The sequence below is a fragment of the Dermatophagoides farinae genome, chromosome 1 (assembly GCF_024713945.1).
Source record: "Dermatophagoides farinae isolate YC_2012a chromosome 1, ASM2471394v1, whole genome shotgun sequence".
NCBI classification, from domain to species: domain Eukaryota; kingdom Metazoa; phylum Arthropoda; class Arachnida; order Sarcoptiformes; family Pyroglyphidae; genus Dermatophagoides; species Dermatophagoides farinae.
This window is the reverse complement of record NC_134677.1, coordinates 8061916-8086778: the sequence shown is the minus strand read 5'-3', so window position 1 is coordinate 8086778 and position 24863 is coordinate 8061916. Positions and strand designations below refer to the sequence as shown.

The following is a 24863-nucleotide window of genomic DNA, read 5'->3' as shown; positions in this document are numbered from 1 at the left end:
GTGTTAATGAGAACATTATTTCATTAATTATTATGAACATTAATAATTGAGAGTATATTGCACATAATATGAAAGAGAAAATCTATTAAATATTAATAATAATTTTGAATTAAAAACAAAACAAAAAAAATTAATCAATGTGTAAACAAATTTGATGCATCACAGTGTTGAATAATATTATAAATAATTATTATTATTATTAACAAGATTGATAATCAATCGATAATGAATCAATAAACAAGAAGAATAAGAAGAAGAAGAAAAATTGTGATGATTTTTCATTGCAGTATTTCTCTCTAGATTTTGTTTGTTTTTTTGTTTTTTTTTTTTGTTATTTCATTTCAGCCGGTTTGAATCAGAAAGACAATTTCATTTCAATTCAGTGTGTGTGTGTGTGTGTGTGTGTGTGTGCATGGAATGAAGAGTTTGCATGTTCGTTTATGAATCAATGTGGTTTTTAATTAATAAATTGAAACAAAATTGAAAAAATCTACACGAATATATCGGATTTTTTTTTCTTTCACTCTTTTTTTTCCAGTTTGGTGCCATTGAAAATAATGGTTATGCATTGGGTGTGTGTGTGTGTCTGTGTGTGTTTCGGGACTGGCGGTGACAAGACAAAAAAAAAGTTTGGTTATTGTTGCCGTCGTTGTTGTTATTATAATGAGCCAATAATCGACAACAAAATGAACGACAATCAACTTTAATCGAAAAAAAAAACAAAACACGACGACATGGACGAATCTTTTTTTTTTTTGCTGGCAATGTGTTCAACGAATCAATTTTATTAAACGGGCGGAAAAAGAATTGCTGCTGCTGCTGTTGCTGTCATCGTGTGTTTGTCATGGAACAAAACAAAGAAAAAAAAAGTTTTCATTCGTATCATGGTGAAAGTTTGTGTGTGTGTGTGTGTGATTCATGGAATTTTTTTTTTTTTTTTTTTTTGGTAATTTTATTGCTACTATTTAACATTTGTAAAATTGTTTTATAAATGGTGAGATGTTGCTGTTGTCGGTTGTTGTTGTTGTTGTTGTTTGAATTGACGTTGATACTGCTGCTATTGTTTCCTGTTCAGTTTGTTTTTTCTTGATTGATTTTCATCGTTGCACAAACAAGATGATTCAAGTTACTTTTATTCGTATAATAAGAAGGAGAAAAAAAAAGAAGCACTACACTCACAACAACAAAAAAAAAGACGATGACAGTTCATGACAAGATGATAATGATGATGTATAATTTATAAATAATAATAATTAAGAATATAATGGATCATGGATCAAAAGTTTTGCTTGATGCAGTGTTTTTTTTTTGCTTGTTTGTTTTGTTCTTTCGTTATTTTTTTTTTTTTTTTTTAGGAAAAAATCGTAATCACTTCACGGCCAGCACCTCTAGCCAAAATGACACGTTCAAGACCTTCAGTTAGTACTTCAATAAATTCCATATAATTTGTTTCACTGCCTGGTGTCATTTTTCTCGGTATACCAGGCATATTTATTATGACCAATTTAGATGCATGACTTTTGTTGATTATATGTTCGTTTAATTTGACGGCAGTATGCCTAATTTAATGGAATATAAATATATATATGAGAGATGGAGGCAAAAAAAAAAGAAAAAGAAACGAAAAATAAATAGAAAGAAATCGTGAGTAAGTTTTATGATATTTTTTTTTTGTTTTGTTTTGTTTTTTTTTTTTTTTTTTTTTTTGTTTTCCAAATCAAATGAATGGTGGTGTTGCACACATTTAATTTATATGCTGCTGCTGCTGCTGCTGCTGCCAGCCAACAAACAACAGCATACACACACTTACATTCGTCGAACATTCAATTCATCGGGCTTGATTGTTTCATTAGAATTGATAACAGATAATTCATTACCATATGCTTGCAAAACTTGTGTTCGTTGTTCCATTAATACAGTTCTTTCATATGTATAGGCGCTAACATCTGTGATTTTGTATGCGATGAATAACAATAGAAATGACGACCAACAATAATGTCGAGCAAACGTGCAACAAACAAATAAAGAATATAAACAACAAAAAAAAATTACAACAAGAATAAACATCCAAAAATATTCATTCATTCATTGATAATGAATTGAACTTAATGCAAATGTGTAGCATTAAAGTTTCAAAGTTAGAATTGGAAATTTGTAACAAACACAACAAACCTGTATCGCTCATTTCGATAACTTCAACGGTCGCTTCTATCCTTAAATGGTAAAGAAATTTTTCCAAATCTTTTTTCATTTGTACGGAATTATCTTCTAATTGTGCTACGGTAAACACTCGTAACTTGCACGATTTCCAAGTACGATGCTGTGAAAGTACATAGGCCAATAGTATGAGCTATTATAATTTGTTGTTGTTGTTGTTGTTGTTGTTGTAAAATTGATAAAAAAAAATATAAAAATTATTGAAAACAAATCAATGAAGCAAAAAAAAAAAAAAAATTTTTTGTCATTTACCAATCCACCATCATGGACTATCCACCAAATGTCAATGTTTCCACCTAAACGATCATTATTCTCAGGCCACATGTTTAAACCTTTGGCAACAATCAATGCAGCATTCGCTGATGTTGCATGACGAACAACGGACAAGAATCGATTATGTTTATCTCTAGATGTTGAATGACGCCATTTATGTGGCCATGCCATTAGTACGGTATTATGTTTCAAACCACCAAGACCAGCTGTCTGTATTATATGACTCAATCCTTGTGTCACATCTTTAGTGATTATAACTTCAGCGAATCCTTTTACTTTTTCTTTGTCCATCGAATGCCGTAAAGATTGTTTAGCCGATTGAGCAATACCAGATTCGGTTTCATAATTTCCATTTAATACACTAGTTATAATGGTCAAACCTTTGCCTGCTTTTAGTTGTGATGCAAAGGTTAATATTTTTGAATTCTTCAATTCTAATGTATCTGGATTCAATTTCACTAGGCAAAGTAATTGTGGACGCCAATTTTTAGTGTGTGGAGGACCTGTATAAATGAATGAAAAAAAAATAAACACACAAACATCAAAAGTGAAATTTGATATTGTAAAATAATATCAAATCAAATCAAATCAAATCAAAACAACTAAACAAACCTTCTTCTAGTCTTAATAATGAATAACGTGCAGCACTCAAAGCTAAACCACGAATACCATCGCCCCATTCTTTTTCCGCTCCACGATATTCAATATATTTATAAATAAATGCAGCCAATGCCATTGCACATAATGTATAGATCCATGATGATAAAAACATTACTAATAAACATAAAAATATTCCAGCTAATGAAATGGACCAATGATAATATTTAAAACGTGGACGCCATGATGGTGTACGTAATATTGATTGTACTGTACATGCTAAATTAAGAAACATGTAACACATTAGGAAGAACATTGTCAATACTGGAGCAATAAAATCAAGATTTCCAATGACTTTATGTGATTGAAATGAAACGAAAAAAAACAAACAAAATTGAAAATTAGAAAAAATTGATAATTTGCAATATAAACAAAAAAAAAACACATACGAATGGCTCCCTCAGCAATAGCCAATGAAACGGCAATGGCAATGACTGGTTCACCATGTTTATTAACATATTGTAATGGATCCAAAAATGGTATAATCTGATCCTTGGCTATTGCTTGTAATAATCGTGGTGCACCAACCAATGATTGTAATGCGGCACCAAAAGTGGACAATAGTGCACCGGCTAAAATTATTGTTGGATGTGGCCATGAAATTAATGTCACCTATGAGAATCATAATCATAATATAAATGAGTATATATTATTTATATTGCAATAAACGAACAAACAAACAAAAAAAAACTTACAGCCAATTCTTTGCCCAATGATTCTCCGAATTTATCACGAATAAATAATGGATTGTATGAAGCGCCAAATAGAAATATAACGGACAAATAAACAAAACTAGTTGTGAGCTGTGCGGCAATAGTGCCCAATGGTATGGCTTTCTGTGCATCGGCAAGATCACCACTACGATTACTGCCAGCCAGAATACCAGTACAGGATGGAAAATAAATTGATACCAATATAGCAAAAGATGTACTAATATCAACGAAAACATAATTAAATTGTGCCATCCATGATTTATTTTCACGATATTTTCCATTATCATTACTGACTAGATCATCTTTTTCACGAAATTTTGGCATAAAATTATCCCAAAACACACCAGAACTAAGTCCAGGAATTGCACGTTCCAATTTAATAGTATGTTGATTTTTCAGGAAAAAATCATCACATTTATTATCGCTGGTTCCATTTAGATTGCAAAACACTTCACGTAAACCATCCTCAGTACAAGTTATGTTATTTTTCGATGATAATATTCGGCCACCAATCGTACATATTTGATATTTATCAATTCCTATTATTTAGTTGAAAAACAAAAAAAAAATAAAATATGATGATTATCAATCAATTTTTGAATTTTATTCCATTAAATAAATAATATATAATCGATTACCATTATAATTGACAAATATACCAAGATATACGCTCAGAATTGAAACAAGTACACAGAATAAAGCGACTGGTGCAAATTTCGATACAAATCGTACGCCAATAAATACCAGAATGCCAATGATTATCAAGAATATCGTTCCATATACACGAATATTATGGTATAGAATACTTTTGTCGGCTTCAAAATCGCCAAACAATGCAATCTCTGGTGAAATATAATTGAGCAATATTTCTACGGCACCAGTAATGTACATCTATATACAATATACAGAATTTTCATGAAATGAAAAAAAAATAATAAAACTCATTAATAACAGAATATTAAGAAAAAAAAAACACTCAAAATCATAATACAAAATTGATTGATGTGATTCATAATCCTAGTTCTAGAGTAGCCTATGTAGCCTGTGGACAATTGTTTTCTTGTGAAAGAATATCAAACACAAAGAAAAAACAAAACACAAAAACCACTTACAAAATCGATAAAAGATCAATAAATTACAATTTTTTTTTTGGCATCATCATCGATATTATTTTTTTTGTGGTTTCGATAATCGAAAAAAAATAGAGAGACACACACACACACTGCATACACAGGTAAATGAATAAATGAATGAATGAATGAACAAAAACAAAACCAAAAAAAATGCAATACAGTGAAGCCAACATTTTTTTTGTGTGTGTGTGTGTGCGTCTGAAACTAACTATTAGATAAAAAAACTTTTTTTTTTTTTGGTTTTTTCTTGATTCCCATCTCTCAACTCATTATAGATAGTTTCCAATCAATTGAATATTAAGAAATGGTGTTTTTCTTTTCTCCTGCTGTTTCTGTTTCTGTTGTTGTTGTTGTTGTTGATCATGAATCGATTAATGAATTAATTTTCAATTCGAATCACGCAATATCATCTAAATTGGACGATACACTGTCTTTTTTCGTTCTTCTTCTTCTTCTTCTTCTATTTTCACGGATAAGACCAATTAATCAGGTTTCTTACATTAGTTCAATGAATGAATGAATGAATGCATGGAGAAAAAAAAACTTTTTCAGGCCAATGAAAAAAAAGATAAGAGGAAATTTTTTTTTCAACAGTGAACAAAAAAAAAATTTGTTTAAAAATTTAAATTTAATAAAAAAAAAAATTTTCTTGTCGTTTCACTGGCAACTTTTTTTTTTGTTCAAAAATTTAATTTCAAAATAATTATTTCTTGTGACAAGGAAGGGAGAAATTTTGTTTTTTAAAAAATTTTCACTTTCTACTACTATTACTACTACTACTTTACAGCTAGCAAATTTTTTTTTTCGTTGCTGTTGTTGTTATTTTTTTCTCCTGAATAATTTATATGTGAATTTAAATTGAATTTTTTTTTTGTTTGTTTCTTCTGTTTATTTTTGTTTTGTTAAAAATATACTTACAGCGCCAGCTACACATGTTCCAAGAAAGAATAAAACACCGACAGCACCACCAAATTCTGGTCCAAGATTACGGGATATCATAAAATATGAACCACCTGCAGGTACTATTCCATTGGTTGCAACGGCGCTTAACGATATTGCCTGATATATATAACAATAAATTGTTGATGATGATGAACGAGGTTGTTGGCGGGTGAAAAAAAAACAAAAGAAAAAATGAAATGAAATTAGTATTCATAATGAATGTAAATGTATAATGAGGATGATGATGGAACTAGATGGATCAAAATCAAAAGAGCTTTTAACCACCTAGACATCACCAAAACATGGATAAATTAAATAAATTATTATGTACATGAATTATGAATTAGAAACAAAAAAAAAAAAAATAAATGAGCTTTACACATTCATTTTCTATGCTTGTTTTTATGTGTGTGTGTGATAGATTCATTAATCCATATCCAATGAATGTGAATATCAAAGAATATTTTTTTCTCTCTCTCTCTCTCTCTCTCTCCAGTTTGACACAGGACGAATAAACGAAAAATTTAACTAAAACCGACATGTTAAATGTCAGTCAAACAAGCAGAAAAAAAAATCATAGTGCTCACTACTAATGGATGTGAACCAGAATACAGAAAAATTCCACTTTCTCCACTCCCCCCCCCCCGTTCCCACATTGAATTTGAAACTAATTGAAATGACAATAACGATGAGAAGATGAATGAAAAACAAAAATCATACATATCAACGCTGTCTAGTGAATGTTTCATTTGTCTAGAATTTTTTTTTCAATAATGTATTTGTTGGTTTTATTTCCAAGAAAAAAAACGACAACGATAACACCACACACACACACACACACGCACGCACGCAAGCTAGAATCGTGTAAAGAATAATGTAATAATAATGAGCCATCTTTATCATGTTCCATACACACACACATGGTATTTATTCGCAATTCAATATTAATTGACAATGATTGATTGATTGATTGATTGATGAACAACACAGAGACGTCATCTATAATAATGACCAAAAAAAATTATTGACCTATAATCCAATGGATCCAATACACATTTCGACTGTCAAAAGAATGAGGACAAATCAAGATCAAGATCAAGAAATAATTTGACAGCTATTATTAGGCGATGATAATAACACAATAATGAGGGAACAAGATTTTTTTTTTTTTTTTGGCTGATGAAAATGCAAACAACTAAACTAAACTAAACTAAACTAACGGTACCGAAAATTGAAAATATTTTTTACCATTGAATTGATAAGATATGAAAACATGACATTCATATCATAATGTTTTTTAACTAATAATAATAACAACAGCGACAAATGACCGTTGTTGGTGATAAATAGAATGAATAAAAGAATTTGAACAGAATATGAGGCGGTGAAATTGAATACATGGATAGTATGTACCATATGAATTATTTATGAAATTGACGACGACGACAACGACAGAAAAAAAATGATGTAATGATTATTATGACTGAGAATGGAATGTTTGATATATATATATTTGATAATGAATGACATAAATTGAATGAAATGAGAAAAAAAGTTTTATCTATTCTCAATTCGTGGCCAACAACCACAGAATTCTATTCGTCGATTACAACAATTGTGGAATTTCCGATTTATTTTTTCTTTTTATATAGTCTGGTTTGTTTGTTTGTTCCGAGAAAAAAAAAATTAAATCATCGAACCCAGATATTGAATAATGGAAAAAAAAAGATTTTCTTTCTTCACTCATTACGTCATATCATCATCATCTATTCACACACGAATCAAAATCATTATTCAGCAACATTCGCCAACAATAACAACAACAACAACAACAATCTTTTCTCTCTCTCTCTCTCACTCTCTTTCTTGTTTCAATTCATTCGATATTTTTGGGAAATCTAAAATGAGAAAACCTGGAAACGATTAGATTCTAAATGGATCTCTATATTTTCCTGTTGTTTGTTAGATGTTTGTGGGTGTGTGGGCGGGGGGAGCTTGTCTTAAAATTGGCAAAGATCAGCAACATTAACAACAACCAGAATGAACAACAAGAATAACCAACCAACCAACCAGCAAACAACAACAATAACAATAATAATAATAATTGACAATGGATTCAAGCAAATGAATTCGATTTATTTTGATGTTATTCAATTCGATATTATTTTTTTTCGTTGCGTTGCACATACACACACAAACACAAAAAAAGACAATAACCAAAAAAGCATAAACAAAAAACAAAAAAAAAGATAACAACAACGACAACGATAACAACTTTCGTATACGAAAAAAAAAGAATAACAAGAATATCCCAGAATTAATGGACGAAACATATGTACATGTTCAGTGTTGTTGTTGTTGTCGTTGTTCAGTTGACAGCAGCACAACACACACGCACACAAGAATCATTGAACATTGAGAAACAAAAAACAAACTAAAAAAAAAAAAACAGTCCAAAAGGAAGAAAAGAATAATGTTTTTTGATTCTGAAAACAAAACAAAGCAGCAAAAGAATTTTCATGTTTCATTTTACACTTTACTGTTTTTCAATTCTATATATGACACACACACACACACACACATGAAAAATGAAATATAAAATATTCAACAGAAACATAAACAAAAATTCAAACCAAACAAACAAACAAACATACGACAATTTATAATTGACAAATATTTCCGATAGAATAACATATAAACACAAAACAGGACTGAAAGATGAAAGCAACCTGTGTTGATCGTTACACAACACATACAAAAAACAATCAATAAATTTGAAACTTTGAAAGAAGAAAAAAAAAATTTTTCATGATAACAAACAAATGTAAATGACCAAATAAATCATTCAATGTATATATACATACACATTATGCAAAATGCGTAGTGCTATATATAGTGTAAATCACAGTGAAAAAAAAACTTTTTTCTTTCTCTGTGAAACAAAAATATTTTCAACAAAAAAAAAAATTGCAACGCATGTAAATCATCATCATCATCATCAGTATTTTTTCATAGATGGAAGAAAAATAATTCATAAACAACATGCATGTTTTTTGTTTTCATTTAAAAGTTGATAATAAACTAAACTCGATTCAATTCCCAATCTTCTAACTATATGAGAATTCATAACTTTGTTATTTTTTTTTCATCTTGACAAAATTCTCATTTTTTTTTTTTGGACCGTTGAAAGGATACTTTTTTTTCTTTGAGTGAAAAATAAATCAAAACATCCTGAAAATTTTCAAGTGCGAGTGTGTGTCAAGAATTTTTTTCACTCACGAATTGGATTTAATGATGATGATTTGGTTATTATTAGCATTAAAAAATGACTGTCACCACTATTCATAATCATAATCATTATGAATAGTGGTCATCATCTTGGATTACTGGATGAGAATAATAATAATGATGATGATGATGATGATGACGATATTTGGACATTAATTTGACTCTCTCTCTCTCTCTCGCTCCCACGCTTTCTAATTCTGAATGGTTAATAGTATAATCACCTATATATATATATTGTCAATTAATTATTCTGGTTGGAGAAAAAGAAAAATCTCTGTAAACAACAGAAATAAATAGAGAAACAGAATCTGAAATTAGAGATTCTAGATGAATTCTTTCTATTTCTCTCACGCTCATTATAATGAATACGGAAACCAAAGAATTTCATCAAACAAACAAGAAATACAAATTTGTATATTACAAAACAAATTAGTTCTAAACACATACCACACACACACACACACACAAATGGGTAGCGGTAATAACGAGCAATTATAATCGTGGTAAAAATTGTCAACATTTTTATTATAATGATGATTGGATCAACAACAACAACAACAAAAAATATATATTTCGGTCAAGTTGAATGTCAACAACAACCACAACGATTATTATATAAATAGCAACAACAAAAAAAAAATAAATATGACCGGAATATACTGTGGAATTGATGATTATGATGACGATGAATGATTGAAGTATTTAATATGACAATCACAGACAACAATCATAGAATATACGACAAATACAGAATAAATAAATCTAAACATTATCCGTGTATATCCGTGTATAAATAAATATGGCCGGCAAAAAAAACAAACTAGGTCGAACATATCATTGCAATACCCGAAAAAAATAGACAAATAAATATCCGTTCCAGAAACAAACAAAAAAAATGAATGACAAAATCAAAATGGAAATGGGGATTTTTTTTGCACTGAAAATATCACCATCATCATCATCATCATCATCATCATTAACAACGAACAAGCGACAGAAATTCAGTAGTAGTTTTTTGTTGTTTGTTTGTTGTTGTTGTTGTTGTTGTTGTGAGATTTAAATTGAGAATGAATGGAAAAAAAACAACACACAGGAATTAAGTTGTGTTTTTTTTTTCTTCGTCAAGGATTTATTATTATTCCGCTTCTGTGTAAAGAATAAAATTCTTTCAAATATGCAAAATCTCTTGGCTTATGAATAAATGATCAAAAAAAAAAAAAAAAAAATTCTCTTATGAGAAACAATGATGAAAAACAAGCGAGCAATTGACTATTTTATCTCTCACCAAAAATAAAAAACAAACTTGGAAATAAAGGAGAAAAACAATTCCAGATCCTCAATGACACAATAAATTTTTCTTTTTCTTTTTTTTTCACCAAAACAACAAACGACAAAATTCATTATAGACATCTGTTTTATTTTTCTTGTGTGTGTGTGTCTACGTTTATAAAATGTAATCTAATTTGTGTGTTTGAGTGTGTGTGTGTGTGTAAAAAATTATGAAATTGCTTCAAAAAGTTTTTTTCATCTTCTTTTTCTTGTTTTTTTTTCATATTTTGTGAAAATGTATTTCTCATCGTCATCATCATCATGGACTATATTTCTTTTCTGATCAATTTTTTTTTTTGCACTTCAAGTTTCGAGCTACATTCTCATACAGACACACACACACACACACACGCAAATAACTTTTTTTTCTACTTTTAACCATTTCATTTCACTCATTCACTTTTTCCCTTTTTGCGTTTCGGCTCATCTTGATTCTTTTTTTTTTTTTTTTTGGTTGCTGGTTGTTGCCCCTATTTATGCCTCCATGTTCGATACAACTTTAAAACACACACACACACACACACAAAAACCGAAATAGAAAAAGGCCAAAGATTTTGGTCATACGCAAGATCCATATGAAATATATATAGAGAAAGAGAGAGAGAGAGAAAGAGAAACTATGGGAATCCAGAATTTTTATATTCTCACACACTCACTATTCTGGTTCTTCTATAGAAAATTTTTCTTTTTTTTTTGTTTTTAGCAATTTTTTTCCTCTCTCTCGCTGTCTCTAGTTCACTGAGTTTCTGGTTATTATTATTATTATTATTACCCATTATTGAATGGTGGAAAAAAATAAAAATAAATGTAAACGACAGAAGAATAAAGAATCGAAAAAAACAACAACAACAACAACAGCGTCAACATCAGAGAATAACGGGAAAAAAAAGAATATAAACCATATATATATATGAACAGACAGCTATTAAGCTTTTTTTTCTAAATGGCTAAAACATTGTTGTTGTTCCAGTTCTCTCTCTTTTTCTATCATCAATAAAATTACAACTGAATCATACATTACTGCATTATATATTTGTCAATGATATACTTACAGTACATAAGGTCACCGAACAACAAAGAAATACAATGGCAAAATAAGCTGGTACGCCGGCCGTTCCAGTCATCCATGCCATACGGATGAATATTAAAACACCGAATATATTTTGTAAACACGGTAGATAAACACCGGTAAGTACGCCAAGATTAGCTTTAGCTTTTGGTTTGATTTTTGCACCAGTTGATGATGTTGTATCGGCACCAGGTGCACCGGGTTCCATTTCCACTGGCTGTATGGCATCATCATAATTTGCCAATCGTGATAATAATGATGAAACACGTTTATCTTCATCTTCACTGAACAAAAACATTTGATTACGATCATAAAGACTTTGTTCATTATCATCTAAATGGAAGAAGAAAAAGCAAAAAAAAAAATTTTTTTCAATTAAATAATACGATTATTATCAATGAATGTTAAGCCATAAATTGTAATAATAACATAATGAATGCATTACACCACAAAAAACACAAAGTCATAAAATTTCAAAAACAAATAGTAGAAAAAAAAATCAAAAATAAAATGAATTGAAATTCGGACCTTCATCAGATGGCAGTGATACAATAAACGGCGAAACAGCCGATGAATCGACATTAGCATCATCAATACTTTTTATTGCAATAATTTGTCCACGTTGTTGTTCATCCATATTACTACTGCCGTTACCAGAATTTTGATGATTATTATCATTACGATGATTCGGTGTTGATTCATTAGATTGTTTTTTCATTTCATCTTCATCAACGGCGCTTACTTCAAATTTAGGCATACTACGGCTATTACTATTATTACTGGATAATGGTGATGTTTCAGCCGAAACTTTTGATTCATTATTATGAATTCGTTGATCCATTTTTGTATTTTCACTTTCAATCACACTAACTAACTAACTCACTCACTCACAGAGACGATTGAACTGGAAACACTCAGAATCAGAATGCTAATATTTGATTGCAATTTTTATAGAATAAAAATTAAAAAGATTCTCGAGAATAGTGAATAAAATTGCACATGTAGATAGATAGATAGATAGTGTAATTGGATTCATAAAAAAAAATCACTAAACTGTAATGTGGATATATTCAACGCAAATTAGAAAAACAAATTGGATTCTATTGAACAGTTTTTTTTATTCTGTTGCTTGCTTGGTTGCTTGTTTCCTTTTTTTTTTCTTCGTCAAATCAAATCATTCAGAATACCAACACAGCATTTGAATATTAATCGACAACAAACATTTGATGGCTAATCAAGCATAAATGTATAGTGAGATCTTCTTTTGATTTTCTTTTTTTTATATCAAATTCGTTTTGTCTAATATAAGATAAAAAAAAACTTTCAATTCAAGATTATGTTTGGTTCGTTGATTGTTGATTGTTGATTGTTGTTGTTGTTGACCTCATAAATGAAAAACAAAACAAAAAACAAAAATATTGAGCATCATGAATCAAAGAATTGAAGAATTTGGTGAAAAAAAATCGTATCCAATAAAGAATCTGAATAAATTATCATCATTTCAATTTCAAATGACTAGATTTTTGATTCTGATTATATTTGATTATCAAGATAGAGATTGAGATTGAATCATCATCGTAGCCGTGTAGTTGTTGTGATATTTCACAAAAATTAAAACTGTCACTGTCATTTGTGTTGTCGTTGTTGTTAAATTCTACAGTTGATTACATAATAAATTCCACATAGAAGGTTGATGACTGAATTTCTTCATCATCATCATCTTGTGTAAAAGTTTGAATAATGATGGCAACGCACACACACACACACACAAACCAACTACGACGACAATCAAGACCGATATTTTTTTTTTGTGTTTCAATCCCAATTCCAAGTGAAAATTTTGAAAAAAATATGCATGGAAAATTTCTTGAAACGAAAAAAAAACTTTTCAAGAATGAAAAACAACAGAATTTTTTTTTCTGGAACACGAAAACAACAATAACGGAATGGGAGAAAATTTTAAAATTCTGTATTTCAAATGACAGTTTGTTGTTGTTGTTGTTGTGTTGTTAAAAAACGGTTGAAATTCTTCGTGATGATGATGACGACGATTCTGTTTTTTTCATCTCATTTCATTCATGCTGATCAATAAATATTTTTTTTTGGTCGTCGTCGTCGTTTTTTTATATCGAAATCAAAATATAAATGAATTGTAAAAAAAGGAGAAAAAAAATTCAACATTCATGTAATGTCTCAATTATGGTCAAAACGATTATTATGATGATGAATTTGATACAGATGAAGAACAGAATCAAAAAAAAATGATGATTTAAACGATTTAAGCAAAAAAAAAAAAAAGAATTTCACAAGAATCTTAAAATTGATGATGGTGATTTGAATAGAAAAAAAAGAATCATATTATTCAGACTAGAAAAACAATTTTATTTTGATGGCATTTTTTTTCAATTCTACCACCAGAAAAAAAACGATGAAGAAGAATATTCACATTTTGCTATTGTTGTTGTTGTTGTCACTGTTGTTAGCTGTCGTTATTTATTGTGGCAAGTTTTTCTTTCATCTGTGTGTGTGTGCGTGTTTGTTGTGCATAAATAGACAAAATAAAAAATGAATATGTGTGTGTGTGTGTGTGTGTGAGTGCATGGGAAACGACGATGAAATGCAAATGAACATTATCATGCAATGTTGATGATGATCATCATCATCATTCTACACACACACACACACACACACATACACACACAGCCTCTAGGGCTTGAAGAAGAAGAAAAAAAAAATTTGGTGAATAAATAAAAGTTTTTTTTTCTCATTTGGTTTTGGTTGCTTTAACATGTCCTAATCATCATCATCATCCACCAAATGGGGGGGAGGAAGACAAAATTAGAACCATCACCACCACCACCACCACTACTGTTACCTTCAAGATTTGGATGCAATTTTACAGAATTTTTTTTCAATGTAAATACAAAAAAAAGAGAGGGAAAAAAATTAAAGAAATTCAATCGTCTTCAATCATCATCTCAATGTCATCATCATCATCATCATCTTTTTGATCTCAATGTTCTAGAAATACACCGACACACACATACGTACTTAGAACTAAGAAATCATTCAAGAATATTCAAGATCACAAAAGTGGTAGCAGTAGTAGTAGCAGAATATTTAACATAAAAAAAACATAATAACAACAGCAACAACAATACTTGACAACGTCAAGTTCATCAAACTATTTCACTCATCATATAATTATGATGACAATGATGATTATTATTTTTTATTATGGTTGTTTAATCGATGGAAAGAAGGAACCAAAAAAAAAAAAAAAAAAAAAATCTCGAATAGAAAGCAGTATCAATCATTGATTATGATTGGATCGATAAAGTTGAGATCGTGTGATTGAAAAAAAAAAATATAAACTTAGGTACAGCACACAAGAAAAAAAAAAGTTTTTTCCAACTAGATCTTACTGATGAAGAACCCTAGATAGTAGACAACGGAATAAAATAAAGGAAAAAATAAAATAAAATAAAAAAAAAACATAACAACAACTACTAAACCAAGCAATAAAGAATATAACAAAGAATTATGCTAACGCTAGAAATGGAGAATAATAGAACAGAATATAACACTACTACTGTGTAATGAATGATAACGATTCTTTCACCATTTTGGCTACCCCTAAATATCTTCAACATGAAAGAAAGAGAAAAAAAAAGAATCAGCGAACCAAAAAGAAAGAAAGAAAAAAAGATTTCATTTTCAGATTATTATTTTTATTTGAATAAATGAAGTAAAATAATGTCGATGTTTGACGATTGATGATTGTTGTTGCCGCATCGTTTTTTTTTCTCTTTTTTTCTTTATACAACTTTTGGATGATGGTGATGGGAGGTGGTAATATATCTCAGTGGGAAATAAAAAGAATGGGAAAAAAAATCTGATGATTCTGAATTTTCGAAATAAATAAATAGATAAACATTATGGGAAAACTAACACAAAACACAAACACACACACACACACACACATGAGGACAATACTGGTGATATGAATAGAATAAAACGAACCAAAGACACAAATACACACAGGCGTTATTCGAAATATCGAGAAAGATAAAAATGAATCTGAATCTTTTACCAAAAAAAAAAACAGAAAAACAAACGAAACAAAACGAATGATTGTCGGTTATATCCGAATATCATTACACACACAGATACACATATTCATATAACCAGAAAATGAAATGAAATGAAGAAAAAAAATTGAAACTGATCGTATAGTATTAGTTTTTGAATCTGAAACGATCACGATAATTATTATGGAACGAATGAACGACAGAATAACCGACGAACCAACCAACCAACCGACCGATGATGATGATGATGACAACAAAAAGTAGAAAACCAATATACACTTGAAATATGTGAATACTGACTAGCTCGGTTGTTGTTGTTGTGGTGGTGGTGGTGGTGGTTTATTGTGAGATAGTTGCTTTTGTTTTGTTCAGAATATTCAACTAAGAATATATTGGACACATTTTTTACTTAGAAAAAAAAATAGAGAATATTTTCTGGTTTATAGTGAAATCATTCTGTGTGTGTGTGTGTGTATGTGTCTACAACAAAGGAAGAAGAAGAAGAAGAAGAATGGATGATACAGACATTTTCTTTCTCTATTTGAATTGATAAAGAATTATTTAGGGATTATATCCGTTGGCTCATGCTTCGTTTTTATTCTGATGACTAGCCTTTATACACAACATCATATATACAAAATCATCATCAAAAAACATACCACTACCATACAATCAGTAGTAGAATCAAATCAATGTGAGAAGTCAATGAAATAGTAAAAAAAAAGCAAAGAATTTTTTTTTTTTTTGGTAAAAGAATCTACTAGATGTTCACCGAAAAGAAAGAACGAGCTAAAATAGACAGAATTCTTTACTTGTCAATGACAGTGAGAGAAAAAAACAACGAAAACAGGTTATATAGTTCGTTGTCATCATTATCATCATGGAATTGGCAATCCAAATTGGACGGGTAATATACCCGTATATACGACTACTATTGAACATGATGCAGAACGATATGAGATGAATGAACAATTTCAACAACAATGCCAGCACATCGTTATTTTTTTTTGTATCATGCCCTAACTTGACCAACGCATTGATTTAGCATCGAAAAATTTTTTCTTTTTCTTCGGTTTCAATTGGTGAATTGATGTTTTTCACTACAAAAAAAAAATGAACCACAACCCATTTTTTTTCCATTCTACCAATTCAATCACTCGAACAGGATTTTTTTTTTGATTTGTAAAAAAACTCCAAAAATAATTATGGGAAAAAAATTAGCGCTAGAATGACCAAATGTGAAGCCAAATTATTTCACCAAAAAAACAAAAGAAAGAAAAACAAAAGAAAAAAAATCCACATTCAAGAATCCGGAATCAAGTGAGAACAAAAAAAAAATAATGATACAGAGAGATTAAGATGTTGTTGATACATACACATACACACATTGTATGCTAGAATCGAAAATTTAGTTTTGATTATGTGTGAGAAGAGATCATGTGTACAGCCTTTTCTTTTTTTTTCTCCAGTCTATCAATTTGATGATGATGACGATGACCATCCAGAAGTGTGTGCGTGTGTGTGTTCGTTTGAGTATATGTTCCAATTAACAAAAGAATTGGAAATTCCAAATTTGGAACACATACTTTTTGCTAAAAAAAAAGCTCATTTTAACCAGAATGAAAAAAACAAAATTTTCCACTAATTAAAGTCAATCAATGATGATGAAGGACCGAATAATTTGACTGACCACCACCACCACCAACACCACCACTAGCCAAAAAAAAAAGTAATCAACCATTTTTTATACCCGCATGTACACATGGATACCATATAGAATGATTGTAAACTTGTAAACTTTAATCATTTACAAACGTTTTGTTGTTCATTTACTTTTTTTTCGATTAACAAAATGAACATTCTCATCATTGATTAGAATTGTTCCATATCTATCCATTATGATGATTGAATTGAATTGAATTGAATATCAATAAAAGAAAAAGAATAAAGAATGAAGAGCCATTTCGATTTTATTATTGTATAAATATATTCTATGTCCATGTTAAGACATAAAGACTGAAAATAAACAATAAAAAATGTTTTGAATGAATGAAAAATTCCAGAAACTCGATTTTTTTTTATTGGAAATTCGATTAATGAATTGGATCCATTCATCCATCCATCCGTCCAAAAACATTCGATGCACACATGTGCACAAAAACAACAACAACAACAACGACGAAAAGATTTTCATGTTCAGTTATATATTTGTGTTTAACATCTTTCTATCTCACTTTCAATGTAGAATGAAAATGAAAATGAAAATCTTTGACCTAAAATTATATAGAAATGGTAATAAGAATTTGTCAAGAATTCAAGTTTTCGATTCATTCATTCATTCATCGAATCGAATTGAATGGAAACGAATTGATGCAAGCAGCATCAGCAGCAGCAACAGAAAATGATAACTCATAAATAATTAAACAACATGCAAATGACATATACATACCATTATTAGTGGTTGAACCATATTTTTTAAACATTTTTGTTTGACGTTTCATTTTTGTTGATGATGAAAACGGTGATGATGATGATGATGATGATGATGCTGCTGCTACTGTAGCGGATGATTTATCAATAATATCGACATTTGGTAATAATTCTGTTGATTCATGATTATTTTGTTGTTCAATAACAATTATGTTTGATGTATTACTGATATTTTGTCGTTGTTGTTGTTGTTGTTGTTGTTGATTTTTATTATTCATCATCATCATCATCATCATTGATGATGACGATGATGATGGTGATTGTTGTTGATTATGATTGTTTTTTATTTTGCCGGACAATGAACTATTACTATCACCACCATTGGTTGTAATTATAAAATCTTGATCAATAATATCATCACCACCATCATTAACACCGACAATGTCATTGTTGATATCATCATCATCATCATTTTCAATTTCATTTACAATCGCCACACTATCTTCCGGCATAGTACGACTAACGGTAAATCGGCTCATGATTGATCGATTGATTAATTGTTGCCGCTGTTTTCTAATCAATCAATCAATGTATTGATAAATTTGATAATTTTAACCAAAAAACAGAGTGAAAATGAATTTTTCACTGCTATAAAAATTAAATCTACAAAAAAAAATGCAAAAAAAATTATAAATCGATCAATCAATTATACTCCAGTCACCTGGTTATGATTATTAATGTTTTTATTTTCGTTTGGCAGCACAAAAAAAAGTGAAGAAAAATTTGTCAAATTACCAGAATCGTAATGAAAAATTTTGCGGTTTGTTGTTGTTGTTGTTGTTGTTTTCGATTGATTTACAGATCAGATTTTTCGTCTCGTGATGATGATGATCAATCAATTATTATTATGGATCAAAATTTACAAAGAACAAAAAAAAACAACGGCAACATGAATGATGAAATGTGGTTGTTTCGAAACAAAACAAAACAATCGATAGATTGTGATGATCACACAAGAATGATGATAATGAACACAATGACTAAGGTGATTTTTTTTTTGTTTTTTAGTCTCTGCTGTGCTCTCTCTCTGTTCAGCGTTCAACCTTGTTGTTTTGTTTGATTTTAAGGTTAACGGCCAAACAAAAAAAAATTACTCATAAATAGATATAGATAGACATGTCAGTGATCATTCATTCAACGTAATACAGACAGAGACAGAGACAGACAAACAAACAAAAAAAAATTCAATGCAAACAGACCAATATATCGACGTGAGCTCCACATACATATATACGACAACACATTTTTACCGATTCTTTTTTTTATGAATAAAAAAAATGGACACACACACACACACATATGTTCAGTGTTTAGACCTGATATATTCCCGTCCGAAAGAAAATGAAAAAAAAAATGCCAATGCCCTCTATCGGTTGGTCATGAATTTTTTTTTTGGTTGCTTATTCACAAAAATTGTCAAGAATTTTATTTGAAAAAAATTCGATCATCAATTGATCATTATTCATGTGTGTGTGTGTGTGTAGTTTATCTATCGGTATGATCTAAATTTATGGAAATGATCAAGCAATTTTTGTTTTCTGTTATTAAAATTTCAATAGATTGAAAAAAAGGGGCAATAATTGAACAGCGGCTAGTGGAAAGAACCAAAAAAAAAAAAAAATCAAATATCGATTTATTCTGTTTTCAGTAGTCAATATTTTTTTTATTTCCTTCTTTTTACCCGTTTTTGTTTACATGAATGAAAAATGTTCACAATGTGGAGGGGGTTGGTTGGATGGGTGGGTGGGTGGTCGATTGAAAAAAAAAAATTGAAACTCGACAACGGAACAAAAAAGAAAAATGAAAAGCCAATAGAATTGAATGAATCTTATCGATCACCAAAAAAAAAATGTGGAATTCTATCCGTTTTTTTTTCTTTTGTCTATTCTATAGAATCTTTTCATAGACAAAAGATGCATCTCATACGATGCAATCATTTCTGGTCCATTTTTTTTTTGTTATCTTGGATCATTGTTGCAGTTGTTTGTATGAATGAAACGAGAATGCAAAAACACCCTATAAAATACTCATACTACATCTTTTGCTCCAAATACCAAACAACACATACACACATTTATTGTTTTGCAAACAAATTCTTGATGGATCAACACACACACACTTATATGTTGTGGATTCATAGGGCCTATGTATAATATTGTCATGTGTGGATTGTCTTGATTTTTTTTTTTGGCCCACACTAACACCAACGCCAACGCCAACGCCAAAGAAAGAAAGAAAAAAATTTGGAACTATAGAACCATTTCATTATTATTTTTATTTCTTATGATTCATTTCTTTTTATTTCTGGATCCGGGATTCTTTTATTTTTTCTTACTCTTTAATGCTCTTTTCATGGCTTATGTGTTTCAACACCAGTACACCATTATACAGACTTGGCTGATTGACTGAATGAATTCTTGTTTAGTTTTTTTCATAGACATTTTTCAACACGATGCTTTTAAAAACGACTGAAAATGAATAATGGTGAGAATTTTTTTTCTTTCATTCATATGTTTTATTTGTTTTTTTGTTTTTTTTGGACACGCAAAAAAATTCTTTTCTTCTTTTTTTTTTGGTTCTGGTATGTGATGATCACATCATCCAAATTGTCATCATTTGGAACTTTTTCGCCAAATTCCATTTTCACCTTAGCTTTTTTTCCGGAATTTATTCCGAAAAACAGATCGGAATCGATTCTTTGCTGTGATTTTTTTCCTGTTTTTTTTTTGTTTTTGATTTTGATTTCAGCTCAGCTTGATTTTTTTTAATGGAAAATTTTTTTTCTTTTTTGGGACGAAAACAAAACAAAAAAAAAATCAAGGAAATTAACTTTAGTAGTAGGAGCTTAGTTAATATATTCAGTTAAACGAATAATTTTTCATCCGTTTTGTTCATTAACACAACACAATGGATTATTATTATTCATTATCGTAAGTTGATTAGAATAATAATAATATTCTGTTGGTTGTAACTTGTTGTGGGCAAAGAATTTTTTTGCTTTGTTTTGTTTTATTTCCACCAATAATCAACCAGCAGGCATCAGTGGTTAATTTATTTTCATGTTTTTGATGCCTTAATTATACACATTAATCGTGGATGATTGATTATGGTTTGTTTATTATTAGGCAGATTGATTTTTTAATTAAAATCTGTGAACGAAAAAAAAAATGGATTGGTGGAATTGGCATAAAAAATAAATTTTTTTTTTTCGAATTCAGTTTGATTCTCCACCGAAAGATGGCAATCAAAACGCCTGTACGTACTATATTGATGGTTCGATGTTTTTATTTTTTTTCTCATGTTTTTTTTTGTTTTAATTTTCAAAAATTTTCAACGGTTATTGTTGTTGTTATTGATTGTTTTGCAACATTAAATTTTGTCATTATCATCATCATCATCAATTGATTGCCATGGATATCGATTTTAAAAATGTCTGTATGGAAATCTTCGATTTCACCAACAATGATAATCTAATGGAGAAGACGAAAAAATATGAAAAACTTCAATCCATTTATGATCTATTCATCATTGAAGATATGGATGATGAAAATAATATTATGCTAACAAATTACAAACAAATTTTTCCCGATATACTTGATGTAATAACGGTAAATATATTCCGTCCATTGGGGCCATCAAAATTGAAAAAAGAATACATAAATTATGGTAATAATTTCGAAAAATGTACATCAACCAATGATTTGAATCCACATTTGGATATTGTTTACAAAATATTGGATCTTGCTATCAATTTTTTCAAAAATGATCATAAATATATCGCTATTATCATTGACGATCATTTTGTTTCACAATTACTCGATTTAATTCATAGTGATGATGGTGATGAACGAAATTATGTATCGAAAATTATTTCAACAATCTATCAATATATACCCGAAAGACGTGATATAATTGATCGTATTGTTAATGAAGAATTGAAAGAAATTGTTTCATCAATCTATTCGAATGAAGTACAGATTCATTTAGAGAATTTATTACATATTTATAAATTAATGATGGATCGAAAACGATCAACAGTCAAACAGCAACAACAACAACAACAATTTCAAATGTCAACAATTAAAACATTATTATTTACGTTACATCGTTTACCATATCTTTATTATTATTATCGGCCATTATTTTCATGTACAATAAAATTTATGAAAAAATATCCTGAAGAAATTATTGATTTTATGCGTCAATTATTTCAACTAAGAAATTCATCATCATTGTCTACACATAGTTCAATATTAATGTTGACATTAGTGGAATTGAAACAAATATTGAATTTATTGTTCAATGATGATAATATCGATATCGATGATGATGATGATGATGATTCAGAATCAATTTTTCAACAAATAATGCCATTCATAATGCCATTTTTAATGAAAAATCTTCAATCATTAAATACAGATCTCATAAAAACAACAATAAATATTTTATGTTCATTTGAATATAAAAAATATTTTGATAAATATATGGCTACTACTACTACTACTGGTAATTACAATTATAAAAATCAATTAATATCCATATTGAACAATCAACAATATTTAATTACATGGGATTATCGTACACATGTTCAACAGGTTCTTTATGGCATTTATCTACAAAATTTAAACACACACACACACACACATAAATTGAATTGATGATTTTAAATTTTACCTTTTTTTTTCTTTCATTGTTCGTTTTTATTAATTTCAATAAAACATGCACTTTTTCCATTAAAATAAATTAATTTTTCTTTAACTAAAAAAAAAAAATTCCACAAATGCAAGTGTTTTTTTGGAAAAACAAAATGAAAATAAAGAAAAAAAACCGCGCATAACAAAAATAGCAAAATAAGAAAAAAAAAACAACAACAAAAACTTATTGCTTATTCACTGCATTGATTGGAAAAAATTGCTTTTTTTTGTTGTGTGACATTCCATGGTCACTGTTTTTTTTTTTTTGTTTTTTTTTCATAAAATCAAAAATTCAAAATCAATATTTTTGTCATCAAAGGTTTATAATAATCAATGAAAACTGTAAAAAACTAAATTATAGGCCATTCCGTTTTAAACAACAACAAAAAAAAAACACACACACACACACACGCACAGAGACAAAATGAATGAATGATGAATCCTTGAAGCGAAAAAAAAAAATTTTCGTTTTAATTGGAAAAAAATTGAAATGAGTTTTTCTTCTTTTTGTTTTCTTTTGTTTTTGTTATTTTTTTTCTGTCATTCGAATCCAATGAAATTGTTGTTGTTGTTGTTGTTGTCGTTGTTTTTGGTCGCGCCAATACACCTGTTGATGAATGAATGAGAAAAAAATTCCTGTGGCAGTTTTTTTTGTTGTTGTTGTTTTTTTTTTTGGCTTCCGAAATGATTTTTCTCTTCTTCTTCTTATTGGTCTTTATCCGCATTATTAGTTGCACTGAAACAATCTTTCATCATCATCATCATCATCATTGTGGTCATGTGATTTAATGATGATCAAAAAAAAAAAATTTTTTTTTGTTGTTTTTTTTTTCTTAAGTTTCAAACAACAACAACAAAAAAAAGAAAAAGAATCGAATGAAACAAAATAACATCATTATCATAATTTTCATTTCACGAATTCATTATTATCATCGTTATCATGATGATGATGATGATGATTATCGAACGATAATAATCATCATGATGATGATCATTTATCACAAAAAAAATCAATACGATGGAAGCACCTCTTCTTATATATATATATATTCATTGAATAATGGACACAATGTAACAAATCATTTTGTGTTGTTTTTTTTTTCATTTTGAAAATCTGAAAAAAATTGTATCTTTTTTTTCTTGTCATTTTTCTTGGTAAATGGAAAAAAATTTTTTTTTGCTTTTTTTTTCTTCTTGTTTTTCCACCATCATCATATCATTGTCAGCATCATCAGCAATGGGTATTTTTTTTTTCATTTTTATTTTGTTGGTTGATTTTCGGTGGTGCTATCGATGATGATGATGATGATGATGTAATCACTTACTATTTTTCTGTGTGTGGATTTAATAACACACACACACAGAAAAATATCAATTAATTAATCAATCACAAATAATTGAGAGAGAGACAGAGACAGAGAGAAAAAAATCACATTTATTTGAAAACAATTTTAATTGGAAAATCACACACACACACACACACAAGAAGAATTGAGAGAATGTGGTTTTATGTCATTTTTTTCCACATTCTATCAGTTTTCCATTTATTTCGAAAAAAAAAATTTTTATTTTTTCTCCTCCCAAGAATTTCTATATCCATCAACTTGCGTGTGTGTGTGTGTATGAGACAAATCTCGTTGTTAATTTTTTTTTCGGTCGAATTCTGTTTGTGCTATATTTATGTCTCTTTTTTTTCGTTTTGGGACAATTATTCATTACCAATTCAAATCCAATGATGACGATGATTAGAATCAGAATCAGAATGATATTAAAACGAGACACCATAATAAAGCACCATAAGCCGGTTTTTATTTATTTATTCAGACAGTTAGTATTAACATTAAAAACAAACGATTCTGATTTGAATTATTTTACCATTCACCAGAATAATGTCTACATACATATACATACATCATATATATGATGATTGTATAATGATGATGATGAGCAAAAACAAAAATGAAAAA

At 29.1% G+C, this 24863-nt stretch overlaps 2 protein-coding genes across 6 annotated transcripts; one reads left to right on the top strand and one right to left on the bottom strand.

The window, feature by feature from the left end:
• Nucleotides 1–927: 927 nt before the first annotated feature.
• Nucleotides 928–19510, bottom strand: kcc (solute carrier family 12 member kcc). 5 transcript variants are annotated; one of them, XM_075729954.1, is made up of 12 exons: nt 18864–19510; nt 18162–18805; nt 11605–11954; nt 5912–6052; nt 4499–4751; nt 3843–4399; nt 3537–3759; nt 3103–3441; nt 2470–2993; nt 2173–2350; nt 1811–1946; nt 928–1559 (listed from the first exon to the last, which is right to left on the bottom strand). In XM_075729954.1, exons 2-12 carry the CDS (start codon nt 18679–18681, stop codon nt 1352–1354), a joined length of 3429 nt encoding a protein of 1142 aa, XP_075586069.1. In that variant the 5' UTR covers nt 18682–18805; nt 18864–19510; the 3' UTR covers nt 928–1351. The 5 variants fall into 5 exon arrangements, with proteins under 5 accessions (XP_075586069.1, XP_075586072.1, XP_075586078.1 ...); XM_075729957.1 differs by having other exon boundaries at nt 18938–19340; XM_075729963.1 differs by lacking the exons at nt 18162–18805; nt 18864–19510 and adding exons at nt 12150–14139; nt 15645–16062.
• A 1008-nt stretch (nt 19511–20518) lies between these two features.
• Nucleotides 20519–22945, top strand: LOC124491666 (uncharacterized). The gene is made up of 2 exons (XM_047054346.2): nt 20519–20686; nt 21328–22945. Exon 2 carries the CDS (start codon nt 21613–21615, stop codon nt 22858–22860), a length of 1248 nt encoding a protein of 415 aa, XP_046910302.2. The 5' UTR covers nt 20519–20686; nt 21328–21612; the 3' UTR covers nt 22861–22945.
• The last annotated feature ends 1918 nt before the right edge of the window (nt 22946–24863 follow it).